This window comes from Boleophthalmus pectinirostris, unplaced genomic scaffold (genome assembly GCF_026225935.1).
Source record: "Boleophthalmus pectinirostris isolate CB_2022bp ecotype Guang Dong unplaced genomic scaffold, ASM2622593v1 HiC_scaffold_3, whole genome shotgun sequence".
In the NCBI taxonomy this organism is placed as follows: domain Eukaryota; kingdom Metazoa; phylum Chordata; class Actinopteri; order Gobiiformes; family Gobiidae; genus Boleophthalmus; species Boleophthalmus pectinirostris.
In genome coordinates, this window is record NW_026571299.1 from 16,932,037 (window position 1) to 16,953,402 (window position 21,366).

Genomic DNA, 21,366 nt, shown 5'->3' on the forward strand with positions numbered 1-21,366 from the left:
CTTAATGCTTTCATTTTATTTCAACAAGTTTCAGATTTCATTTTAAGACAAATTACATAACCCATAAGCACAAAAAATATATTAATCAGGAGTATGTTAAGTTGTATGTTTAATGTCTAACAAGAAATCCCATATATATACAGTATACTTTTACAAATTTTTTTGGTAACTGTATTCAAAGTTGAGTTCATAAACTCTTGAGAGAACAAGATGTGTGTTTTTTAAGATGCTGTAGCTTTATGGCGTTAAAACAACATTTTAATGACACACTATGCAGCTTTTTAAACATGCCCGTCTCCATGGTGACAAGCAGGTAATGCTACCAGGCCAAGTTACAGGAAGAGGTGAGCCCGCAAACTAGAGGAATGCACATTTTCAGGGTATTTTTTCTAACCACAAAAGCAGCTGCAGTTGTTTAGAGATTAGTTTAATGTTACACTGCGGAATATCACAGGCAAAGCATTAACATCTCAATAGAGACAAGCAGAAAATATAGCCTACACAGTGCACTTTTAAGTCTTAATCAAGCATTGCGCTTCATTGTAAACATCTTATACAGAATCCTTCACCATTTAGTGATTATCGTGAAAAAATAGTCATCGTATAAAACATTAACACTTTGTTCCATCATAGAGGCAATAGTCAGGCCTCTACATTTTCCTGATCTGTTAAAGCTCAAAACACAGTATGCTACATTATGTTACCATAGTTGCGATTCAGATTGCACTTAAACACCTTAAACACTTCGCTCAGAATACGCTAAACCTGTAAATCCTGTTATTTCCCAAGACTGCATAGAAATATTCAAAAGGGAATGTATAGTCTCCTGCACTGACATAATCATAAGAAGCCATCATTACTTCAGTGCTTTGACACAATTCACACTTGTCACCACTTAGTCCTAGTTTGATTTTAGTCCTGGTCTAGTTTTGATGTGGTCTATGTGCAAATGTGAACGCACCCCAAACTATGCTGTAATATAAAAAACAACAAAAGTGCAGTAGGCTGACTGTATTTATCAAAACTGAGTTAAAACCAAAAAAACACCTTGGTATCATCACGTTTTATGGCTCAGCTGTGCTTCGTTTTTGAGAAATCTTAACATTAAAATTTGAAGTAAATACAGATGAAGAGTTCAAGTGCAAAAACAGATAATTCAGTTTTGAAAATTTGTCAAAAAGTAGCCAAGTTTCTTTTTGTTACCATCTTCTACAGGTATTATCAGTGACAATAAAGTAAAGCGGATTTTATCAAGGAAAGGACTAATACTTAGATAAAAATAAATGTGATTTTTGAAAACATTTCTTAACAAAAAGATAAAAGCAAGCCTCAGATCACAATTTAAAATGGCATTTATCTGTTTTTTTTGCATATTAACTCTTATTTCAGGCATACAAAGGAAAAGAGCAGTAAGTGAAGCTCAAAATGTTGTGACGATACTGCACTTTTATTTTACTGGAGAGTTTCTTACAACTCAGATACCGCTACAGAATTGAAAGATTTGCAATTTCTTATTTAACACACAAACTAAAAAAAAACAAAACGTAATGCTTTTCGTGGTAAAATATCTCCCCAAATATGTCTTCTCTGGCTACCATATTTTCTGTATTTTAACTGTACATCCAGAGGTCAAAAGGTGATTCAGTGGTGATGGTTGTGAGTGACAAATATGAAAGAATCATACGGTAACACATACACATTATTAGTGTATCTTTGACATACACAGGATGGACGACTTAGCCATTTTTCCCAGTTTAAGTATCTGATGCTGCGTTTTTCCTCTGTACAGCGTTTGTGTGCATGTGTGTGTGTGTGTGTGTGTGTGTGTGTGTTTATGCATGTGTGTGTCAGTGGCAGTTCTGGCAGTTGGGATGACATGGCTGCTGGTTGACTCTGCATTTACAACCACCTGATGTATCACCACGACCCTGTAATAAAAACAAAACAAAAACATTGGTTAAGATTATGATTAATATAATATGGTAGCAATGTTTTATTTATGTGTGTCATGCACATAAGACATTATTACCCCAAATCATAAATATGCAAGTATCTTATATAACTGCTGTCACACTTTACTTTATGGCACATTTAAGGCCTTGTACACTTTTTTTTTTTTTCTTGTACCTGAGCACAATTTGTCTTGCCCCAGTCCAGTATGATGTATAAGCAGTTCTTAAAGGTGCACTTTTTCACTTTTTGGTTGGGAGTCTGTCACCTGCTTGTTTCTGTGGAGATGTCATTGCTCTGCCTGTAATGTTCCACAGTATGACATTGAGCTCTACCTTACATTTATTCAATTACAGGTGGTTTTATAGCTCAAAAATATCTAGAAAATCCTGACTGTGAGCAGATCTGACATGTAACGTGGCTTGGTTTGGTCTCTATGAAAGTAGAAATGTTTAATACCATAGTGTGAAGCATTCCAGACAAAGCAAAAACATCTCCATGGAGACAGACAAGAGACAGACCCTCCACCAGAAAAGTTGCGCAGTGCACCTTTAAAGTCAAAATATCTCAGCTGTGTACTGCATAATTGCATTGTATTGTCCACTTATCAGGAAACTCATTGTTATTAGCTTTACCAAGACAGCAAAACTCTGATCTAGTCTCGGGGAAGGTAAGTGAAGAATAATTTTGGACTAGTTTAAAATGAACTAATTCTGGTTTCAATAAAATCAGGTACAGTGCCTTTAGTTGCATGATTTAAAAAAAAAAATTATACTATGGGACATTTATAGTCTTCATACTGAAATAACGAGGAGAATTACAGAAATCCTGTCCATGTAATTATCATAAGTCATGTTACTGTGTTTTTTGTATTGAAAAGTCACTGAAAATAGACATCAGATAGATTATAAAATTATATTATTGAACTATTGTCTAACTATTATCAACAAAGCAGGCAATAATGGAATCAAAATCCACAACAGAAATGCAGTCTTCATTTTAACAAGAAATATTAGTTTAGCTTTGTCTTTGTCTTTATATCTAATTTACAGTTTTAGTCCAGATTTTGTCAGCTCATTATTTTTTGTTTCATTGAACAGAAATGCCATGCTAAATCCATAATAGTTTTAGTCAACCAGAACATATGCATTTTCTTAACGATAATACATTGTATAGTATTACTTCATGGGACATGTACAGGCTTGTTTCTGGGGTGTACTTTTTATGGTTTGGTTTGGAGCTCTGTGACTGAACAAATTCACTCAAATCTAGCTTTCAATCTTCCTTTTAGTCACTATGATGATTATGAAGATTTTTTTTTTTTAGCAAAATTCAACAGAAACTAGGTTGAAATAGTAGTAGCACTGTAGTAATACTTACCTTTGGTCCCCAGCGTGCTTGTTTTGTGACCCAGCAGATTTCGGTCTTGCACATCAAACAGCAGATCCAATCACAGCCATCTTTCTTCTGGACAATAATATCACATCTAGGACACTTCATGGCCTCTCCATTTTGCAGCATGGTCTGTAACATAAAACTTTATTAAAAATGTGTCACTGTTTCGTGCAATTTACTTTGAAGTAAAAACCTTCAACCTACATCCACCATTTGCTTGGTTTTCTGGGCCGCCTGGTCATTTTCTGCTCGGATACGGAGATCATCTTGGTAGTCTTTACAGTTCATGTCGTTGTGAATTGCCTAAAACAGAATTAATGTCATCAAAATGCTTTCATATTTGTAACATTGCATTATTGATACTTTGCAGCTGATATCATCAAAAATTCCCTGGGGGTGTGATGCTAACCGTAAGCACTGCTCTGTCAGAAGCTTGTTAAACTTTAATCTGAATTTTATTTTAACACAGTCTGACCAGAACTACATACTTCCTGGGAAGTACATACTTGCCTTGTAACATTACAGTTACAAGGAAACTAGTATTAGAACACTCCATTTTGTATTTTTTCTTGAATTTTCAGATCTTAAACTTTTTTGTCAGTGTTTGCTAATGTGTGCATAGGCCACGGTAACAAATTTTGAAGTATGATACACTGCTGAAGAAAATAAAAACTATAAATTATAATAGTGAAACTACTTTATGCCCGTGTGCCCCCCCAAAAAAAATATTCTAAATGTATAATACTGTTAAAAATACAAACAGAATTAAATAAATAACAGAATGAAACATTAATTTGTATCTATAATGAGACAATGAACTTATTTATTTATTCATTCATCCCTCTGCAACTTATCTTAGCCTGATTCATCAGCCACTTTCACTGCATAGAAACCCTTCTGAGACCTCGCAGCGTTAGAATTCGTTCGCTCGACGGTAGGCAGGTACTTTTTAAAATTTAACCAATTGCTGCTATTTGGTCATGACATATGTAATGCGCCGCCAGTGGGGCTAACTGGTATATTAAGCTTTTTCCCAAATCCCGTAGGAATAAGGGCAATAACGTCTCTCCCCTTGATAAAATTCACCAAACATTCTCTTTGTTCCGGCTTTAAATCCTCGATCTCAGGGATCATTGCCAACACAAAATGTATGTCTCTTCGCTGATTGACTTCCAGGGTTTTTGCAAACCGTCTATTGTATTCCAATTCCAATTTCTTGACCTAGTTGCTGGAGAGAAATTAAATGGAGCGCAGGCACTAGGTGGCGCCAGCCTGGCTACTCAAATCTAATCGTAGTACATAAAAATTCAAACTAAAACTCCCCCAACTAGTATAAAAAAGTCCCCACTGTAAATATTGACCCCCAAAAATGTATTAAACGATAACTTGATGTAGTAATTATCGTGACAGCCCTATGTCTGCATTGTGTCATCATGGAAATATTCAACCATGCACATACATGTAGAACACCCCCAGCGTGATGTATATTGCATAATTAAAATAGGTTATACCCGGCAGAGGATGCAGTTGGTCTCTTCACAAATGTTGCAAGGAAACTCATTGACTTCATCTTCATAAATGCACCAGCCGGGGCAGTTGGGCGTTTGGCAGTGGAAGCTGTGCTCAGAGCGGCTCTCTGCAATACTCAGACGTAACTCTAGGAAGCGCTGTAGCTGCTCTTCTGTGAGGAGCTGGGGCAGAGCATAGAAACGTGTCAGGCTCGAGAGTTATCCAGCGTTTTAAGATTCTGTTCAAAGTTCACATTTTAAACATGTAGAAGTAACAAGACTAAAATATGAACTGATAAACGTGATTCTTGTATAAGTTTGATATTTATGCAGATTAAGACTATTTGTTATTGCTATTTTGTTGTTTATGTAGGAAATTATGGTACTTCAAAACTTGTATCTGATTGTGTCCATTTGAATTGTGATTAATCTTACATCTGAAGTGTAGGTAATAATACATCAAATAATGTAACTTTTTTTTTTTTAAATGGTCCAATTAGATGTGGGCATATTGACAAAAATGTGTATCTTTATATTTATATCACAATAACAATAAAGTATATTTTGGCAATCCAGAAGTAATTTGCTAAATTAGCTGAGGTTTACAAATGTGTAAAATGTCACTTACTTAACTTAACTTTGTTTCATTTTGGTTTTAATGAGCTCTTTCTGCAACATTTTAAGATTTCTTACATAAATGCTATACCCCCAATATTCCAATGTTGCATATTTTTAGAACAACATTCACAATATTGTCAATTATTTTATATATTGGCCAACTTTAGTACCGATACAACATGACAATTAAATATAATGTCAAAGCAAAACATCACCCTTGATTAGGCCTGTCCCCATAACAAAGCTTTGAAGCACAGTATATTCTTCCAGAGACATGTTGCGATAAGCGATCATATTGAAACTACTTTATCCAACTGATTCACTCACAATAAACTAAAATAATCCCAGAAAACCATTTTTAAATAGACAGTATCATTAAGAGGCCTGAGCTGCAACAAATAAATAACAAAATGAAGCAATAATTAGCCATAGAATCACCTATTCAACTTTATACAGTTGATATCTTAGGGTTTCATATCAAAAATACCCCAAATCTCCCCATTTTTGCAAAGAAATTATACACATGATAAATATTGAGCTCCAAAATATATTGTTCCAGGTTTCATAAACTGAACGATAAGATGACATAGTAATTACTGTGACAGGCCTACCTTCTATTGCAACACTGTACTGAAAAAAATAAAATTTAATAATTCAGTGATATATCGCAATATTGATTCAAAATGCATCCGGATTTTATTATTTTTTTTTAAGTAATATTTTTTGGTCAAAATTCATAAGCTCCAGTTCCAATTCTCATGATTTAAAAATAAAATGAATTGTATTTCATCCAATTTTGTTCTGGTGAAAGTGTACTCAACCATAATTTTATATGTAATTATTGATAATCACAATATATTGTACTTTGTTTTAACATCGGGATATATCTTGATATACTGAATCATCACAGGCACATTATAAGTTGCGTAAAGCCAGAATCATGGCAAAGCACACTCCTAGTACTTACTGCTTTGATCTCTCTATCCAGCAGCTTACTGTCACATGTCGTATCCGCACAGGCCACCTCTGCATCCTGACTGTTCACGATTGTTCCTACGAGACACTCCCTGATACACAAAACAGATCAATAAATAATAAACCAGATAAAAACATTTAAAATCTAATATGTATTTTTGATTTACTGACTTGCAAAACGTGTGCAGACATTCTCGGAGCACAACGCCCTCTTCTGGTTCTAGTGTGGTAAAGCAGATAGGGCAGTCTACTTCCTCTTGGTTGGGGATGAGGTCTATATTGTCAGTTTCTATCAGGTCACGGTAGTTTTGTTCCCTTTCTTCAAGCTGCGCCTTCATTCAATTGAAAATAATTATATTTTTAAGTAAAACATGACAATCACTGTCTGTTGTGTAAATGCTACAAAGATATGAGGAGATGATGTTCTTAGTAACTGGTAGTGTATGTGGCAGGTCTGGTTTGACAACTAAGCTTGACTTGACAATCACAGTAGAAAACATCTTAAAGGCATCATCTTTTTTGTGTATGTATTATACCTCGAGAATCTCCTGCAGAGGCCAATATTTTATTGGACAAATCAGCAGCTTCCATATGTTTAAAGAATAAAAGCATCAATCTTTATTTGAACACTTTAGTCCAAAGAGGGTACTGCACAAAATATACAATAATGGTATCGATATCAATGCTGATACTGAGCATTTTCATGAATGGGGTATCTATAAACTGATGTAAAAAGACAAAATTGGAAAATTTTTACAAGGAAAGAAATCTTAATATTTTCAATCCCTTCCCTTGTATCCGTTGACATTGGTTATTGGTAGATATTTAATACCGAAGTCTTGACATCGGTATCAGAACAGAATAAGCTGGATCGGTGCATCTCTACACAAAATGTGACTACATTGCTCTTTTATCCAGTTTATAGTGAACCTAATTTAAATTACCTACATTTAAAATGGATTATTTGGAGAAAAAAAAACACGTGTCAACACAAAAAAAAATACAAAATACAAAAGAAGCATTTTTGCTAAGAGAAGGAGGAACTGTGCTGACATTGTACTGTATGTAATAAAGCCAGTAGGCAGTAGTTACCTGTTGATACAGCTGCAGAGCTATCTCCTCCTGTTGCATCCTCTTGATCTCCTCTGGGTCTGGGTTGTACACATTCGGCACCTCGTAATCCTCTGGTCTGGCCTGACTGCACATCTCACATCCTGGTCGGGTGGGTTTGTTCACAAAGGTGCACTGAGGACAGGTCCATCCATCCTACATACACACAAACATTTACGATAGATGTAAACATAATCATGAATCAACACCTTAAAGCTAGGGTATATTATACCGTTAATAGTAGGTATTAAAGTATGCAGTATTGGTTCTTTGGTACATCAGCTCTCAAAATGTTACATAATGGCACACGTAACTCTTGTTGTGAGTTTGCAATTGATCAAATGTTTTACAGTTAAATGCAGAAAGCACAAATAAGGTTTTGCAACAAAGTTTTACTTATACAATCAACTTTATGGGGGGACAACAAATTTACTAAAGCTAGACTGAAAAGGTTAACAGGTAAAATCTTCCAGTTATTTTAGTCTTTAAACTCAGGGTGTGTTCATGCTTGCACGTTCATTACATCAAAGTTAGGACTAGAGCGTGACTAAACTCGAAACTAAATCTGGACTAGAACAGGACCAAACCAAGTCCATATCTGATCTAAAATGGGCATAATGTAGAACCAAATAACAAGTTAATCACCTTAATCACCATGTAAATTGGCCACTTGATTCAGTATGGCAAAAAACTACCGGGTGCATGTATTCTTGCCCTTTTTTGGTCCTAGATTTAGTTTAGTTTGAGTCAAAATGTATTCTTACTTTGGTCTTGCTGTAGTCCTGGTTTAGTCATGGTCTAGTCCAGATTTAGTTCCAGTTTCCGTCCTAGTTCATGCTCAGTTTTATGTGGTGATTATGCAAGTGTAAACACACCTAAAGGTATCTTACAATTACAGCATATGATCTTCAGTAGTCAATCCATATTACAGATATATATAAATGAAATTGCCATAATGATATCATTGTCCAGTTTCAGTAATTATTTTAGTTTTGATTTAGTTCCACCTTTGTAAGTTTGGTTGCATGCCTGGCACTTCCCTCTTTTCCTAACTCAAAATTGTTTACAGTACTTCTTAATTGCATACATAGATTAGTAATAAGTAGGGAGCAGACAAGATCTCGTGCCACAAGATCTCACGAGACAAAATTGCCACAAGATTTTGCACACATGAGAAAAATTATCTCTTGAGATTGTTTCCCCCTGAATTTACCTTTGGCTTGGATAAAAAAAAAGAATTAAGAGCTGGTAAGTTATGCAATTTGAGAAGCTGTAGTTCCAAAAAGCAGTACTACAATGACATGAAGCCAACAAAAAATCTCATCTTGTCTCATTCTCGTGGACCCAAATTTATTGTGTGTCTCATCCCACCCCTAGTAACAGCATGTTTTAAATTATAGCTGCATAGAACTGTCCCTTATTTCTAACATTGTGCCCACCCCTGCTTATAAAGTCCCCTGTGTTCTAACCTCTGGCCTTGGAGGCAGAGGTCGTGCCAGGTTTGGAAGTTTTGGAGGTTTTGGAAGTAGAGGGGGACCTTTTTTCACTTCTGTAGGAGTTTTTTCTCCAAAACCGCCTCTGGGCAAAAGCTGCATGGCCTGCATTGTTTCCACTATGCCTGTAAAATCAAATCATATGAATCACATTTAGGTCTGTTACAATTATTCTTGCATTTTTACATCAAAGTTCACATTTTAAAAACATCTAGGAAAATTGGCAAATGTGACAAAGTAACACAAGAATCATTTCAGAAAATGTTTGTGCAGATCTATCAGTTTTTATGCAGAAAAAGACATGACATTTAGTTGTGTGTGAAAGAAATTTATGTTACTTAAAGGGCCCGTATTATTATTATTTTCTGATGTTTTTTTTTTACTCAGTAAAAAAACATACCTGGAGTTGTGTTTTCTTTCATTCACACATGTTTAACACACAAGTCCTGCATATTTAGTTCTTATCAAACAGAAAACAGATTTCACCTTGTGATACACTAAGTACTTCATTGTGTTTTTTAAATTCCACACACCTTCACTAGAATCATTTGGATAATTTCAGACCGGGATTTTCCAATCTTTACTGAACTAAAGGTAAAAGGTAAATGCCAACTTGAAAACTACCACCACATGACATCACAAGGTAGAACAGAGCATTTGAGCTTTGGAGGTGTAGACAGACTAATAAAGAGTTACTCAAACATGTGTGACTGAAACAAAACATGACTCTGGGTATGTTTTGGGGAGGTAACAACATTATAGCATGGCTTAAAACTCACAAGAAACAATTCTGCATAATAGAGGACCTTTAAAAAATGTTATAATAAAAGAGTGTGATTTGCTAATTACAACTTGATTGTGATTGTGTAGGGAACATTTGATATTTTTCTATATGATTAGCAGAACAAATCAATTATTTTCAATGACTCCTTATCTAACTGGTGTATGTTTAAGTGTTTCATTCTGCTGTTAACTTATCATGCCTGTTTTTTTGTTTTTTTTCTATGATTTGTACCATTAGTGTATCAGTGTTAAAAATTGGTTTGAGTATTATTGTTTCTTGTCCATATGTTTTCAGTAGTATATAACACAAAATTTGTTATTACAACTACAGCTTTAGGGGATTTTTTCTTAGTGAAAAATCTAAAACAGGTGTTCCTCAAGTATAAGGCTCAAAAGTAAAGCTTATACCATACTTGTGGCAGACAAAAAAGTGGGCAAAATATGACCTGATGAAAACACCACCTGTGTTGAAATGCGCTGGCCTGGACTAGTATTTCTAGCAGAGTACCTCAGACCTTTTTTGACCTCTTTTTTACTCTAACACAAGTACATTTTCATATTACAAGCACGGTCATCTTCACTGTTTGTTAACATTGAATAATTCTTTAAGGTAGAAGTCTGTGTTATACTGACCTTCCAAAACTTGCTGCTCGTGCTCCTGTTTGTGCTGGTGTTTGGTGAGGTGGGCGGCGCTGGCTGACTGAATAAAGAGGAAGGCCTGGTCTCCGCTCTGTCGGATACCGTGGCTGTACAGGGTCTCTGGGTCTTTAGCGAGTCGTTTACCAATCACCCAGCGCTGTAGCGTCGGGTGGAAGCCAAAGTCAGCGCTGATCTAAAATAAAAACAAGATACATGTGCAAAAATAGTGTGTGTGCTCTCTACATTTGACTCATTTCATTTCTCTATCCTGGGTCCCCAGGATCAGTGGTGAAAGAAGTACTACATTTTGCTACTTAAAGGTGCATTGTGTAAGTTTTCTGGTGGAGGGTCGGTCAAATTATTAATAGTTAGTTATTGTTTTGTCTGGAATGTTTCACAGTATGGTCTTAAACCTTTCTATCTTCATGGAGACCAAACCAGACCAAGTTACAGGTTAGTATGTTTGAGCTATAAAACCACCTGTAATTTAATAATTGTTAGGTAAAGCTACTTAATATCATATTGTGGAAAATTCCAAAATCCTTTAAAGTTATTCACATTCAACATCCAACATCTATACTATATTGATTTATAGATTTAGGGTAAAAGTGCACTTAAGTTGATCATTACTGATTTCAGACATACCTTATCTTTGAGTTGTGCAATTGTCATGTCGGTAGAAACATCAAGTATTACAGGGATGTAGGTGTCTGATTGTCCATCTTCTACTCCAACTTTGAGTCTGAAAAATAGTCTGCTTAATTACACCAATTTCTGATCTATGTTATAATGTTTTTTCCTCATTACAAACATACCTGAGTTGTGTTTTGTTTCATTCACACATGCTTAACACACAAACCCTACATATTTATAGACAGTGTTAGAAAGTCCCTTCGATGTATTGTATTGTTTAAACTCCACATGTAATATCCTGCTCAGGAAGGCCAACTGGAACACGTCTTGCCACACCTCAGTACGAGTCATCACCGTCTCACTTTGATGTCCTCCGCTCATCTCAACTTATATAAACTTAGTGCTTGTATCATTCGGGGTCTGACGTATGGGGGACATGCCGCTGGTTGTTCTGTTGGACCTATTTCTTGCAAGAAATAAACTCTTCGTCTTTGCTTCAACATTCATCAGTGTCTTCATCCACAACAACTCTATACAGCCCCGCTAGAATCATTTGGATGCAGCACTGAAATTGCCAGTCTCTACTGACCTAAAGGTAAAAGGTAGCTGATAACTTAAAATCTACCTTTTCATGACATCACAAATTGGAACAGAGCATTTGAGCTTTGGGGGATGTAGACAGGCTAATAATTAAGGTTTACTCAAACACGTGTCAGTGAAACAAAACACAACACCTCCTCCTCCTTGTGTAGCCTAATATAGGACTTTTAATTATCTCAATTAACAAATAATTACCACCATTAGACGCCACATATCATTACCTGATGGGGTCCTGTGGATACGCCTGTCTGCTGATGTTGACAGACACTGGCACAGAGAGCTCGCACAGTCTTTGGGACAGTCTGGTCGCTTCATTTCCATTCCCAGAGCTGAGAGCGTCACTTAGAGCCTTGGCGAGCTCCTCAGCTGTACAACCATAACAGGAAGAGCGTCAAGATTCACCTGATACAGACTTCTTTATTACTACGCGTGATTAAAGTTTGTGTCATTATGCAACAAAGTACGTTATAGGGTAATAGATCGTATATTGTCACCCCACTTGATATAATTCCTACATACGAGGGAATAAACTAATATGAAGCTGCTTTAGTGATAAGTCATCAACAGAAACAAAAGCGAAAGTAGTTACTTACCTTCTTTTAAAGTCTTGTCAACCTCAGAGGTCATCTTTTACATAAAACTACATATATTATATTCAATGGTGAAGGCTACAAATGTGAATAAAGTAGAGACAGCCTATTAATCCTGACAATATGCCAAGAGTCCGAAGTGCACACCTACTGTACAAGTTGGTTGTCGCTGCGGATCCTTACACTTTTACGCAATGTACAAACGCACGATAACTAGGATCAAGTTGTACTTTGTGCTAAACTATTTGGTTCTTTGCTGAGACGGGAGCTCGCTTTCATTGCTGTCGGTTGTTATGTCGAAAACGAAACTCACGCCAATTTCAGGAAGAGCGCGCCAGTGAAGGGATATTGGTTGGATTTTGGTTATTGCCCCGCCCCCTGCTGGATGTTGAAATGTTTCTATTTTTCGCTGTGTGAAAAAAATCAGAAGAAAGAATCGATCTCAACAAGCATTCTTACTTAACAAAAATAAATCATACTTTTAGAAAGTTTAAAGCGTGTGTTGTATTAAGCTGTTATTCCACCAGGATCCACCAGATGGTAATGTTCAATCAAAATTGCTTGTCTTGTAGTTTTTTTTTTTATTCACTAGTTATAGGATGAAACAATTGGCAATTAAATAATTAACTATTAATAGTAGTAAAGTAGTAAAGACATTTTGAAAATAAATCTACAACTTACTCCTAATACAAGTTATAGGCCATATAAAGTATGTAAAAGTATGTAAGAAATAGTCAGTAGGCCTATAATTTGTATGTTTAGTGGTAGTTTAGAGGTAAATATATAGACAACTTGGGTGTCAATTTGCCTAATAATCTTTAAGAAGAAAAAGTCGATGAAGTGATGCCACAAACTGGTTTAAATTAGCAATATTTTAAAATAATTTTAAGTTAATTCTTCAAAGCACTATTCCCTGCACTCTCTTCAGTAGGAAAGTGTATGGTAGCCAGGCAATATTTTTATCAATTGTAATAATAGGGACATAAAAATGTTAAAGAACAGAGTGTGTAGTTACTTAGAGCCTTCAGCAGGTGGCGCTGCACATCTCCTCAGACGCACACACAGAGCCACACACGGCGCGCAAAGTTGCTCCACTGCACTGGTTGGTTCCTCCCGCTCTCACTTGGCGTCTGCCCTCGCACCTGCACCTCCGGCACTCCGTCACTATTTGTCTATTTGTATTCTGCGGTTTTTGTTCACGTTTTGGGGCATTTTGCGTAAAGATGCTGGCTTGTACAGAGATAATCACCATGTGTTTGCAGTCCGCCAAACACAAGCATCTCCGGGAGCAGCAGCAGCAGCAGCAGCAGCAGCCGCCGCAGCAGCACATGCCCGGACAGGGACTCACCATCTTCCACGATGTGAGTGACTCTTAACTACAGTGAACTCCTCCTGTTTGTGTCGCCTGCGTCCTGTTTGTGTCCTCGTGGGCGCGTACCAAAGCACACGCTGTTACTTTGCATAGAGGACTTTATTCAGCACGTTTGCCAGTGTTAACAGAGGCAGGATGCAAAAACAGTAGACTACTGTTTTTCAAGACATGGAAAAGCTTTACATTTCTATTCAGATTTATTTCTATTCTACTTTTTATCTTACTTTTTTAAGCAACACCTTTTTATACAAGTCTATATTATTAAAAGTGAATTGGTTAATCTTAAATCTCTAATGATAGTTCCAGATCATGAACATTTAAGGAGAACCATGTATCTGTTTATTTATTTATTTATTTATCTCCATGCATTTTTCTTTGCCTGGGAGGTTCTATTGTGTAACACTAAACACATTTCTCTTGTGTTAATCAGATGTTTTTCTATGAATACCTAGAAAAAAATTACATTCTTCTGACCTGTAAATAAACCTGGTGATATTACCTGCTTGTCTCAAAATAAATAATGCCATACTGTGGGACTTTCCAGGCAAATTAACAATATATCCCTGGATCCAAGCAGGTGACAGACCTGCCATTAGAGCTCCTTTAAACTGTTTACATCTCAAAAAAACAACAACAACAAAAAAAAAACTCAAAATGCTCTGTTCCACCTTGTGATCTCATGTGGTAGTTCTCAAGTTACATCTACATTTTGCTTTACATTCAGTAGAGATGGGCAATTCCAGGGCTGAAATCATGTATTGAAGGAGTATGGAGTTTAAAAATACAGTGGAGCACTGACATCACAAGGTGGAACAGAGTGTTTCAGTTTGGGAGAAGAACTACATTTGCAAGATGTGTGTGTTCAGTGTGTGAATGAAACAACTCTAGGTATGTGTTTGATGATGTATTTCTTTGCTTTATCTTTTTGAACCAGACTGCTGTCAGTCCAAACACATGGTCCTGGTCTATAACGCTGGTACACTCTTAGTCTTCTCATTTGAAGCCCATGTCATGTGTGACAGAGCTGTATTTAGTGTGGGTTGTTGAACATGTGGAGGGCACCCAACTGTCCCTAAACCCTTCCCACTGTGAGGGCTTCATTTATCATGCAGAGGCAGCAGCTGCAGCCTCCTCCTGCTCCTCTGCTTTCTCTCACACTAAACTGTACATGCAAGCACCAACATTATTCTTAAATCAGGCTTCACGGCAATTAGGGAACATTTATCATCTTAGGAAGCATACAGAAGTCTACCACTCTATGCTTTCTTCATTATACCTCATAGTGCTGCAATGATTAATCAAATAATTGTGATTAGTAGACTATAAAAAATAATCTAGGTTGTATTTTCAAGGTGCACTTATAGACTATATGTAATGGCCTCTATGTTCGGAAGTTAGCACGAAAGCACTTCCAGTTCCTTCTGACCCTGGCTTCAATTGACTTAACATTGGAATATTGTCATCTCTCTCTCTGTGACTGCTGCAGTGAGCCTCATCATTTTGGTCATAAAATGTTCATATTAACCCGCTTTACATGATTCTGATGTTTTATTTAGCAATTTTTTTTATGGGACTGCTTAGAATGTTCCACAGATCTGACCTGTAACTTGATCTTATTTGATCTCCATGAAGATAGAAAGATAGATATCCAACACTCTCGGTACGATATTATCACGATATGCATCTCACGGTACGATCAGAGGCATCCTGTTTAGACTACTGCTTTTCAAGACATGGAAAAGCTTTACATTTCTATTCAGATTTATTTTTTATTCTACTTTTTATTTTACTTTTTTAAGCAACACCTTTTTATACAAGTTTATCGGATTAAAAGTGAATTGGTTAATCTTAAAACTCTAATAATAGCTCCAAATCTTAACATTTAAGGTGAACCATGTATTTATTTATTTATTTATTTATTTATATTATCACGATATGCATCTCACGGTATGACATTTATTGCAATATTTTGGAGAGGCTAATATAATTGCAGATAGGAGACTTTTTTTGGTGTGAATTATTTCCATCATAATCCCAAGAATTCAAGTAAAAAACATTTCTTCATGTTGTCTGCACTGAAATGAATCATGGGATATGTAGTTCCTAGGGATGTAACAATAACCAAAATATTGTGATATCATATTGTCAAAGTTCTCACAATAATATCGTGGACCATCACAATATATCGAATTATAAGTCTAAATTAAGACAGTTTTTTATTTCAATGCAGACTACAAGAAGAAATAACAGTTCTAAGCTTTTTTAAGTCTTAGTTGTTTGGATTAAGTCTTGTCAAGACATTTTAAGAGGAAAAAGTAGCATATTAACAGTTTTAGTTGTTTAGCCTCCACAAAGTATCACAATAAATATTGTACCGTGAGATGTATATCGCGAAAATATCGTACCGAGAGATTTTGATATTGTTACATCCCTAAACGTGAACCTCCCAACCATATCATGAGCTTTCCCAAGATATCGCAATAAATATCGTACAGTGAGGTTTTACCATGATAATATCGTATTGTGAAACTTGCACTCCTAGTAGTTCCCAATGTTTACTGGCTGTTGCTACTCTAAAACAAGGAATTTAAGCAAAGGAACTCGTAATTCGATAAATTGTGACATTCCGCGATATTATTGTGAGACTTGATGATACGATATCATGATTTTGGTTATTGTTACATCCCTATACCATACTGTGAAACGTTCCATACAACGCTATTAACATCTCCATGAAGAAAAGCATTTGACAAACCCTGCACCAAAAAAGCACCTTTAACAATTACAGTTGTTATCTGGATTATAACGACTCTATAACACATTCCAAAAGACCTTTTATGACAAAGACAGGATTGTTAAAGGTGCTGTACTCTCTGTACTCTGTCTCAAAATCAGGAAAAACAGAACTAGTGCATTATGAGGTCTGCAGTGCTCCAAAGTTATTCCTCACTCACCTTCTACATTCTGAGCATCGTAATTATTCACTGCAGTGAGTTTATAAGCTTTTTAACAATTCTTGGAGTTTTGCTGTGACAGGAAAGCTAACGACAACTAGCATGTTAACACACACTCCTGATGATCTAACACTAAAATGCTTTCTAGATGCAGATAGTACACAGTGGACTTATTTTAACCTTTTGAGCTACAGTAAATCTGTGCTCAGGCAAGACAAATTTTGAAAAATATCGTGTACTGAGCTTTTAAACTAGAATGTCAAAAAAAGATATTTCAGACAATTTCAGATTTGTATTAATATTGCAATTGTAAGTATTTCCTATGTCTTATTTAGAAGTGTATTTTTAACCATCTCGATGTACTAGAAATAATAATTTGACTACTTGACTAATTAAAAAAAAAAAAAAATCTGACTACCACGGTTACCTAAATCAGCAGCCCTATTATGTGTGGTTTGTTATCATTGTTTTGCGATCCCTCTAGGCTGGCTCTGGTCCAAACTTCAAGGATTTTATTTTCTCTCTGAAGAAGAAAAAAAATGTCACTTTCGGCAAAAATGTCACACTCTTGGTGCGAGCTGTCCCTGAAGAGAGCGCCACATCACTGGGCTCTCCTGTTCATGATTTTGCTAACAGAGCACAGGCTGGGAGGCAGATTTGAATGAATAAAAAGAATGAAAAGAAAAGGAAATGCTGTTAGTAAATAAAACAAAATCTGTAAATAGGTGCCATGTGAGATGTAACATGATGGGGTGTCAAATGCAGTCAGTGAAAACAAAGGCGCCTAGTTAGTTTTGCTTCTATTCCTATATTGGTGATGCATTCTGTAGTAATTGCATTTAATATTACTTTGAAAACCATAGTATGTATCATTGCTAGGAAAGTTTTCAAAAGTAGCCATCTGGACAGTGTTTTTTTTTTTTTTTTTTTTTTTTCAAATTGAGTTTTGACTGCCATCCAGAAGTAATTTCCAATCTGTTTATGATGGATTGCACTAAATTAAGAGCCACTTATCAATTGCAACAAGATATTTCGCCCACATGTCGTGAACGAGCGAGTGATTACTGTGCCAAAGAGGCAGTTCAACTTCAGAGCACTTGAACTTGCACATTATTATGATTAGGGATGATCCTGTATGGATTTTAAATGTATTTATTTATTTTCGAACCAATATCAGGTGCCATAATAGGCTGCCTGTGACAAAACTGTTGTTGTGTCTTAAGGCAAAGCACTTCACCCACACTGCCCAGTCAGTGCCAGAGTTAGGAATTTGGGGGCCAGAAGTGAACTTGAATTATTTTTTTTTATATTTTTTATATATATATATATATATATTATTGTCTGATGGTCCCCATTTTTCTTGAGACCTGCACATCTCTATTTATTTGAATTGCAGTGGATTGGAAACTTGTCTTATTAGTTCGGTCGCCTACTAGATAACCAGAACTGAAAGTAGTTACATTTTTTTGCTAGTACAATTTTATTTTTGTTTACATCCATTACATATGTTTATTATTATTATTCTTATGATAATTGTTTAAAAGTAAACTACTCTCATTTAATGTCATATTGAGAGAAAATCATTCTGAGAAAAGTGCTGTGAGGGCTCGGCCGCAGAGCGTAATTGGTTGGGGGCCCTCCAGGTTTTGGGGCCCTAAGCAGGTGCCTACTTTTGCCTAATGGTAGCGCCGCCTCTGTGGCCAGTATGCATGTGGTGTGTGTCAGTGTTTTTGGTGGTTGAAAGGGCTGATGGTGCAGATTGACAGCCTCTCTTCTGTCAGTTTGTCCCAGGGCAGCTGGCATCACAGATTATGGAATGAACGAATAAAGCAACTTCGTGCATCTGAAATGTGCTATAGAAGACTAATGCATATTTTTATTAGTGTAATTGCTCTTCCATTTCCATTTTTACTCATTAGTCAGTTGGATTAAGACTTTATGGATCCACAAGGGAAATTACTTGGACACAGTAGCCCACACATCACAATATAATGTTCAAAAAGGCAATAGATGCACTGAGGAATACTGCATGGACACACAGAAACTGGGGAAGTTCTTTAAAAAAATGTGCAAATTATCAGCTAAATTGTCAATAACTGAGTAATACTGATTACTGATATCTGAGAAACCTGCTCCAATATCAGTAATGTCAGAAACCCATACACTGACCATCCCTAACAAGGACATATACTAGTACTTTCTCACATTATAGTCACACAAAACCTATATAAGTGACAAAAACCAATAACATTTTCCTTGCAGAGAACTCCCCAAAGGTGATAAATGTGGAGGTCAGTGCAGTCCAATTACTGTAGGATCTTACACACATCTGAAGACTGGAGCTCTGAGTCTTAGCACCTGGTTCCATGACACCAGGACGACAGCACGATGGGAAGCTGCTCTGACCTTTGTGGGCCTGCTGTAAATGATGCATTATGCTCTGCTCACACACACAGCCCAAATATGCAGTGTGACAGCTGCCAAAGACCTCGTCATAAGAAAAACACTGTCTATCTATAGGTTACAGAGGCTAACAGGATTATATAATAGTAATGTAAAGTTGTATTTTACACTTAATCTCTTCAAGTACAATGTTATACTGTGTAACTTCATGTCATTAGGCAGTAGCACATTTTAAAGCACAATATATATTCTACAGAGATATACTGCCATAAATGATAATTCTGAAAGTATTTTATGCTTTTGACACACTGACAATAAAGCAAAATAACCATAGAAAAACATTTAAAAAATAGACAGTATGACCTGAAAGATTTATGCAATAATTAGCCACAGAAATTACTTTTTCTTAGCCATGCGGCACTGCCTAGTGCCTCTGTTCACTTTAATTTCTCTCCAGCGACTAGGTCAGGAATCGAAACACACTAGATGGTTCACAAAAACCCCAGAAGTGCGAGTTTGGGCACTAGCCAATCAACGAAGAGACGGACATTCTGTGTTGGCAACGATTCTCAAGATCAAGGATTTAAAGCCAGAACAAAGAGAATGTTTGTTGAAGTTTATCAAGGGGAAAGACTGCCCTTCTTTTTGGGAAAAGCTTAACACCAGTTAGTCCTGTTAGTGGCGCATTACATACATCACGATCAAATAGCAGCAATTGGTTAAATGAAAAAAGTACCCACCTACCGTCGAGCGAATGATTTCTAACATTGCATCAGACGGTTTCCACGAAGCGAAACAGGCTGACGAACAGGCTAACTTTTTCTACCTTCTACATTTGCAAATCTGCTCATTATTGCTAAGAAACTGTAGATAGGATTTTATAATACATATTAATATTGAGTCTCAAAATACATACATAATGCTTTCATGTACTGAACGTCAATATAATTATCGTGCCGAGCCTACCTTTCGTAACATAGTAATATATATTATATTTACACTGCAGGGTTGGCGGTTCCTGAATCCTGTTATGTTTGGGTTTTATGTTAAGGTTTGGTAAGTTAAGTTGAATTAAAGTGTAAATAAATCTTACCAATAGTTGTTTTGGGATTTGTTTTGTGTTATGATACCAAGAGTTTCTGTAAGCCTTATAGCAGAGAATATGTGGTTCCCAAATAGAATAGTCATGTGCACTAAGACTTGGTGACATCTGCAATAAATATAGAAGTGAATTTTGCTTGTGTACAGATAATATCGCTTTCCCTGGAGTGTTCCACATTCAGAATATTGTATCTGGCTTTTTATTGCAGGTGGTTTTATAGCTAAAGAAATACTTTGGGGAAAAAAATACTTTCTTCTGTGATTAGTCTTGCCTCTCCACAGAGCTGACCTGCAACTTGTCTCCATGGAGAGTAGGTAGATGGTTTAATGCCATATAGTGGAACAATCGAGACTGGTGTTAGAGTCGATTGCCATTACGATTGCGATTCAAGTTGTGATTTTAGGATTCTGTTTAAAATTCACATTTAAGCAGAAGAATAGATAATTTGCAAAATACTGAAATATGAACAAGAAAAATACAAGAATCACATTTCAGAACAACTACAGATTTTGCATTTTTTGCAGAGTAAGACTGGTTATTTTGTTGTTTGTGGAGAAAATAATAGTACTAGTAATAGTAGTAGTAAAATTGTAGTCTTTACAATTTGCTAAATGCATCCATTCTAATTGCGATTTTGATTTGATGGTGATTAATCTTGCAGTCCTGGTTATATACGTGACCTTATAAGGAGGCACTGCAGACTGCACTGGCCAGATCTGTAGTTACTCAGTGTTGTGTTGTGGAAAAACATACTTTGTTGTGTTTAATTGTCTGTGGCGGCGCTTGTGTGGGAGGCGGGTGAATGAGTTGTATTGATGATTTTTTAAAGTCAAGTGTAATTATGGAATCTCTTACTGAACACAAGAGACTTTCATAGTTCCAGTAGTTGTATTTGAAGTAGTTTTTCCATCATTGAAGTGGTGAAATCATTGTTTGATCTGTGCTTTGCCCAATTTAAAACTGCCTAAAAGGTCAATATGCCTTGTGCTTGCGTGTTGGGCTATTTCTGTGGTTAAAGTGGTTTATTTTGTTCACATTTTTACACAGCAAATAAGTATGTTCAATTATGCAAAACTGGTTTGTAAGAGTTAAGTCATGTTAAATTGCTGTTACCTCATCAAAAACATATCCAGAGTAGGGATGGGCATTCGACGAAATTTTCTTAATCGATCGTCGGAAGAATTAACGATCGATTATCGATTAATCATTAACGTTTTTATATTAAAATGATCATCATTATT

General features: G+C 36.1%; 2 protein-coding genes across 2 annotated transcripts in view; one reads left to right on the forward strand and one right to left on the reverse strand.

The window, feature by feature from the left end:
- Window position 1: 1 nt before the first annotated feature.
- rbck1 (RanBP-type and C3HC4-type zinc finger containing 1) lies at window positions 2–12,619 on the reverse strand. The gene is made up of 12 exons (XM_020939746.2): window positions 12,298–12,619; window positions 11,926–12,070; window positions 11,117–11,213; window positions 10,466–10,664; window positions 9,026–9,174; window positions 7,539–7,712; window positions 6,618–6,778; window positions 6,439–6,538; window positions 4,857–5,036; window positions 3,550–3,648; window positions 3,331–3,474; window positions 2–1,928 (listed from the first exon to the last, which is right to left on the reverse strand). The coding sequence occupies exons 1-12, from the start codon at window positions 12,329–12,331 to the stop codon at window positions 1,848–1,850; spliced, it is 1,563 nt and encodes a 520-aa protein (XP_020795405.2). The 5' UTR covers window positions 12,332–12,619; the 3' UTR covers window positions 2–1,847.
- An 852-nt stretch (window positions 12,620–13,471) lies between these two features.
- Window positions 13,472–21,366, forward strand: part of necab3 (N-terminal EF-hand calcium binding protein 3) — an 84,460-nt gene continuing 76,565 nt past the window's right edge. The window contains exon 1 of the mRNA XM_055160656.1: window positions 13,472–13,655. Within this exon, the coding sequence (XP_055016631.1) occupies window positions 13,518–13,655 (138 nt within the window). The 5' untranslated portion in view covers window positions 13,472–13,517. The remainder of the gene's footprint in view (window positions 13,656–21,366) is intronic.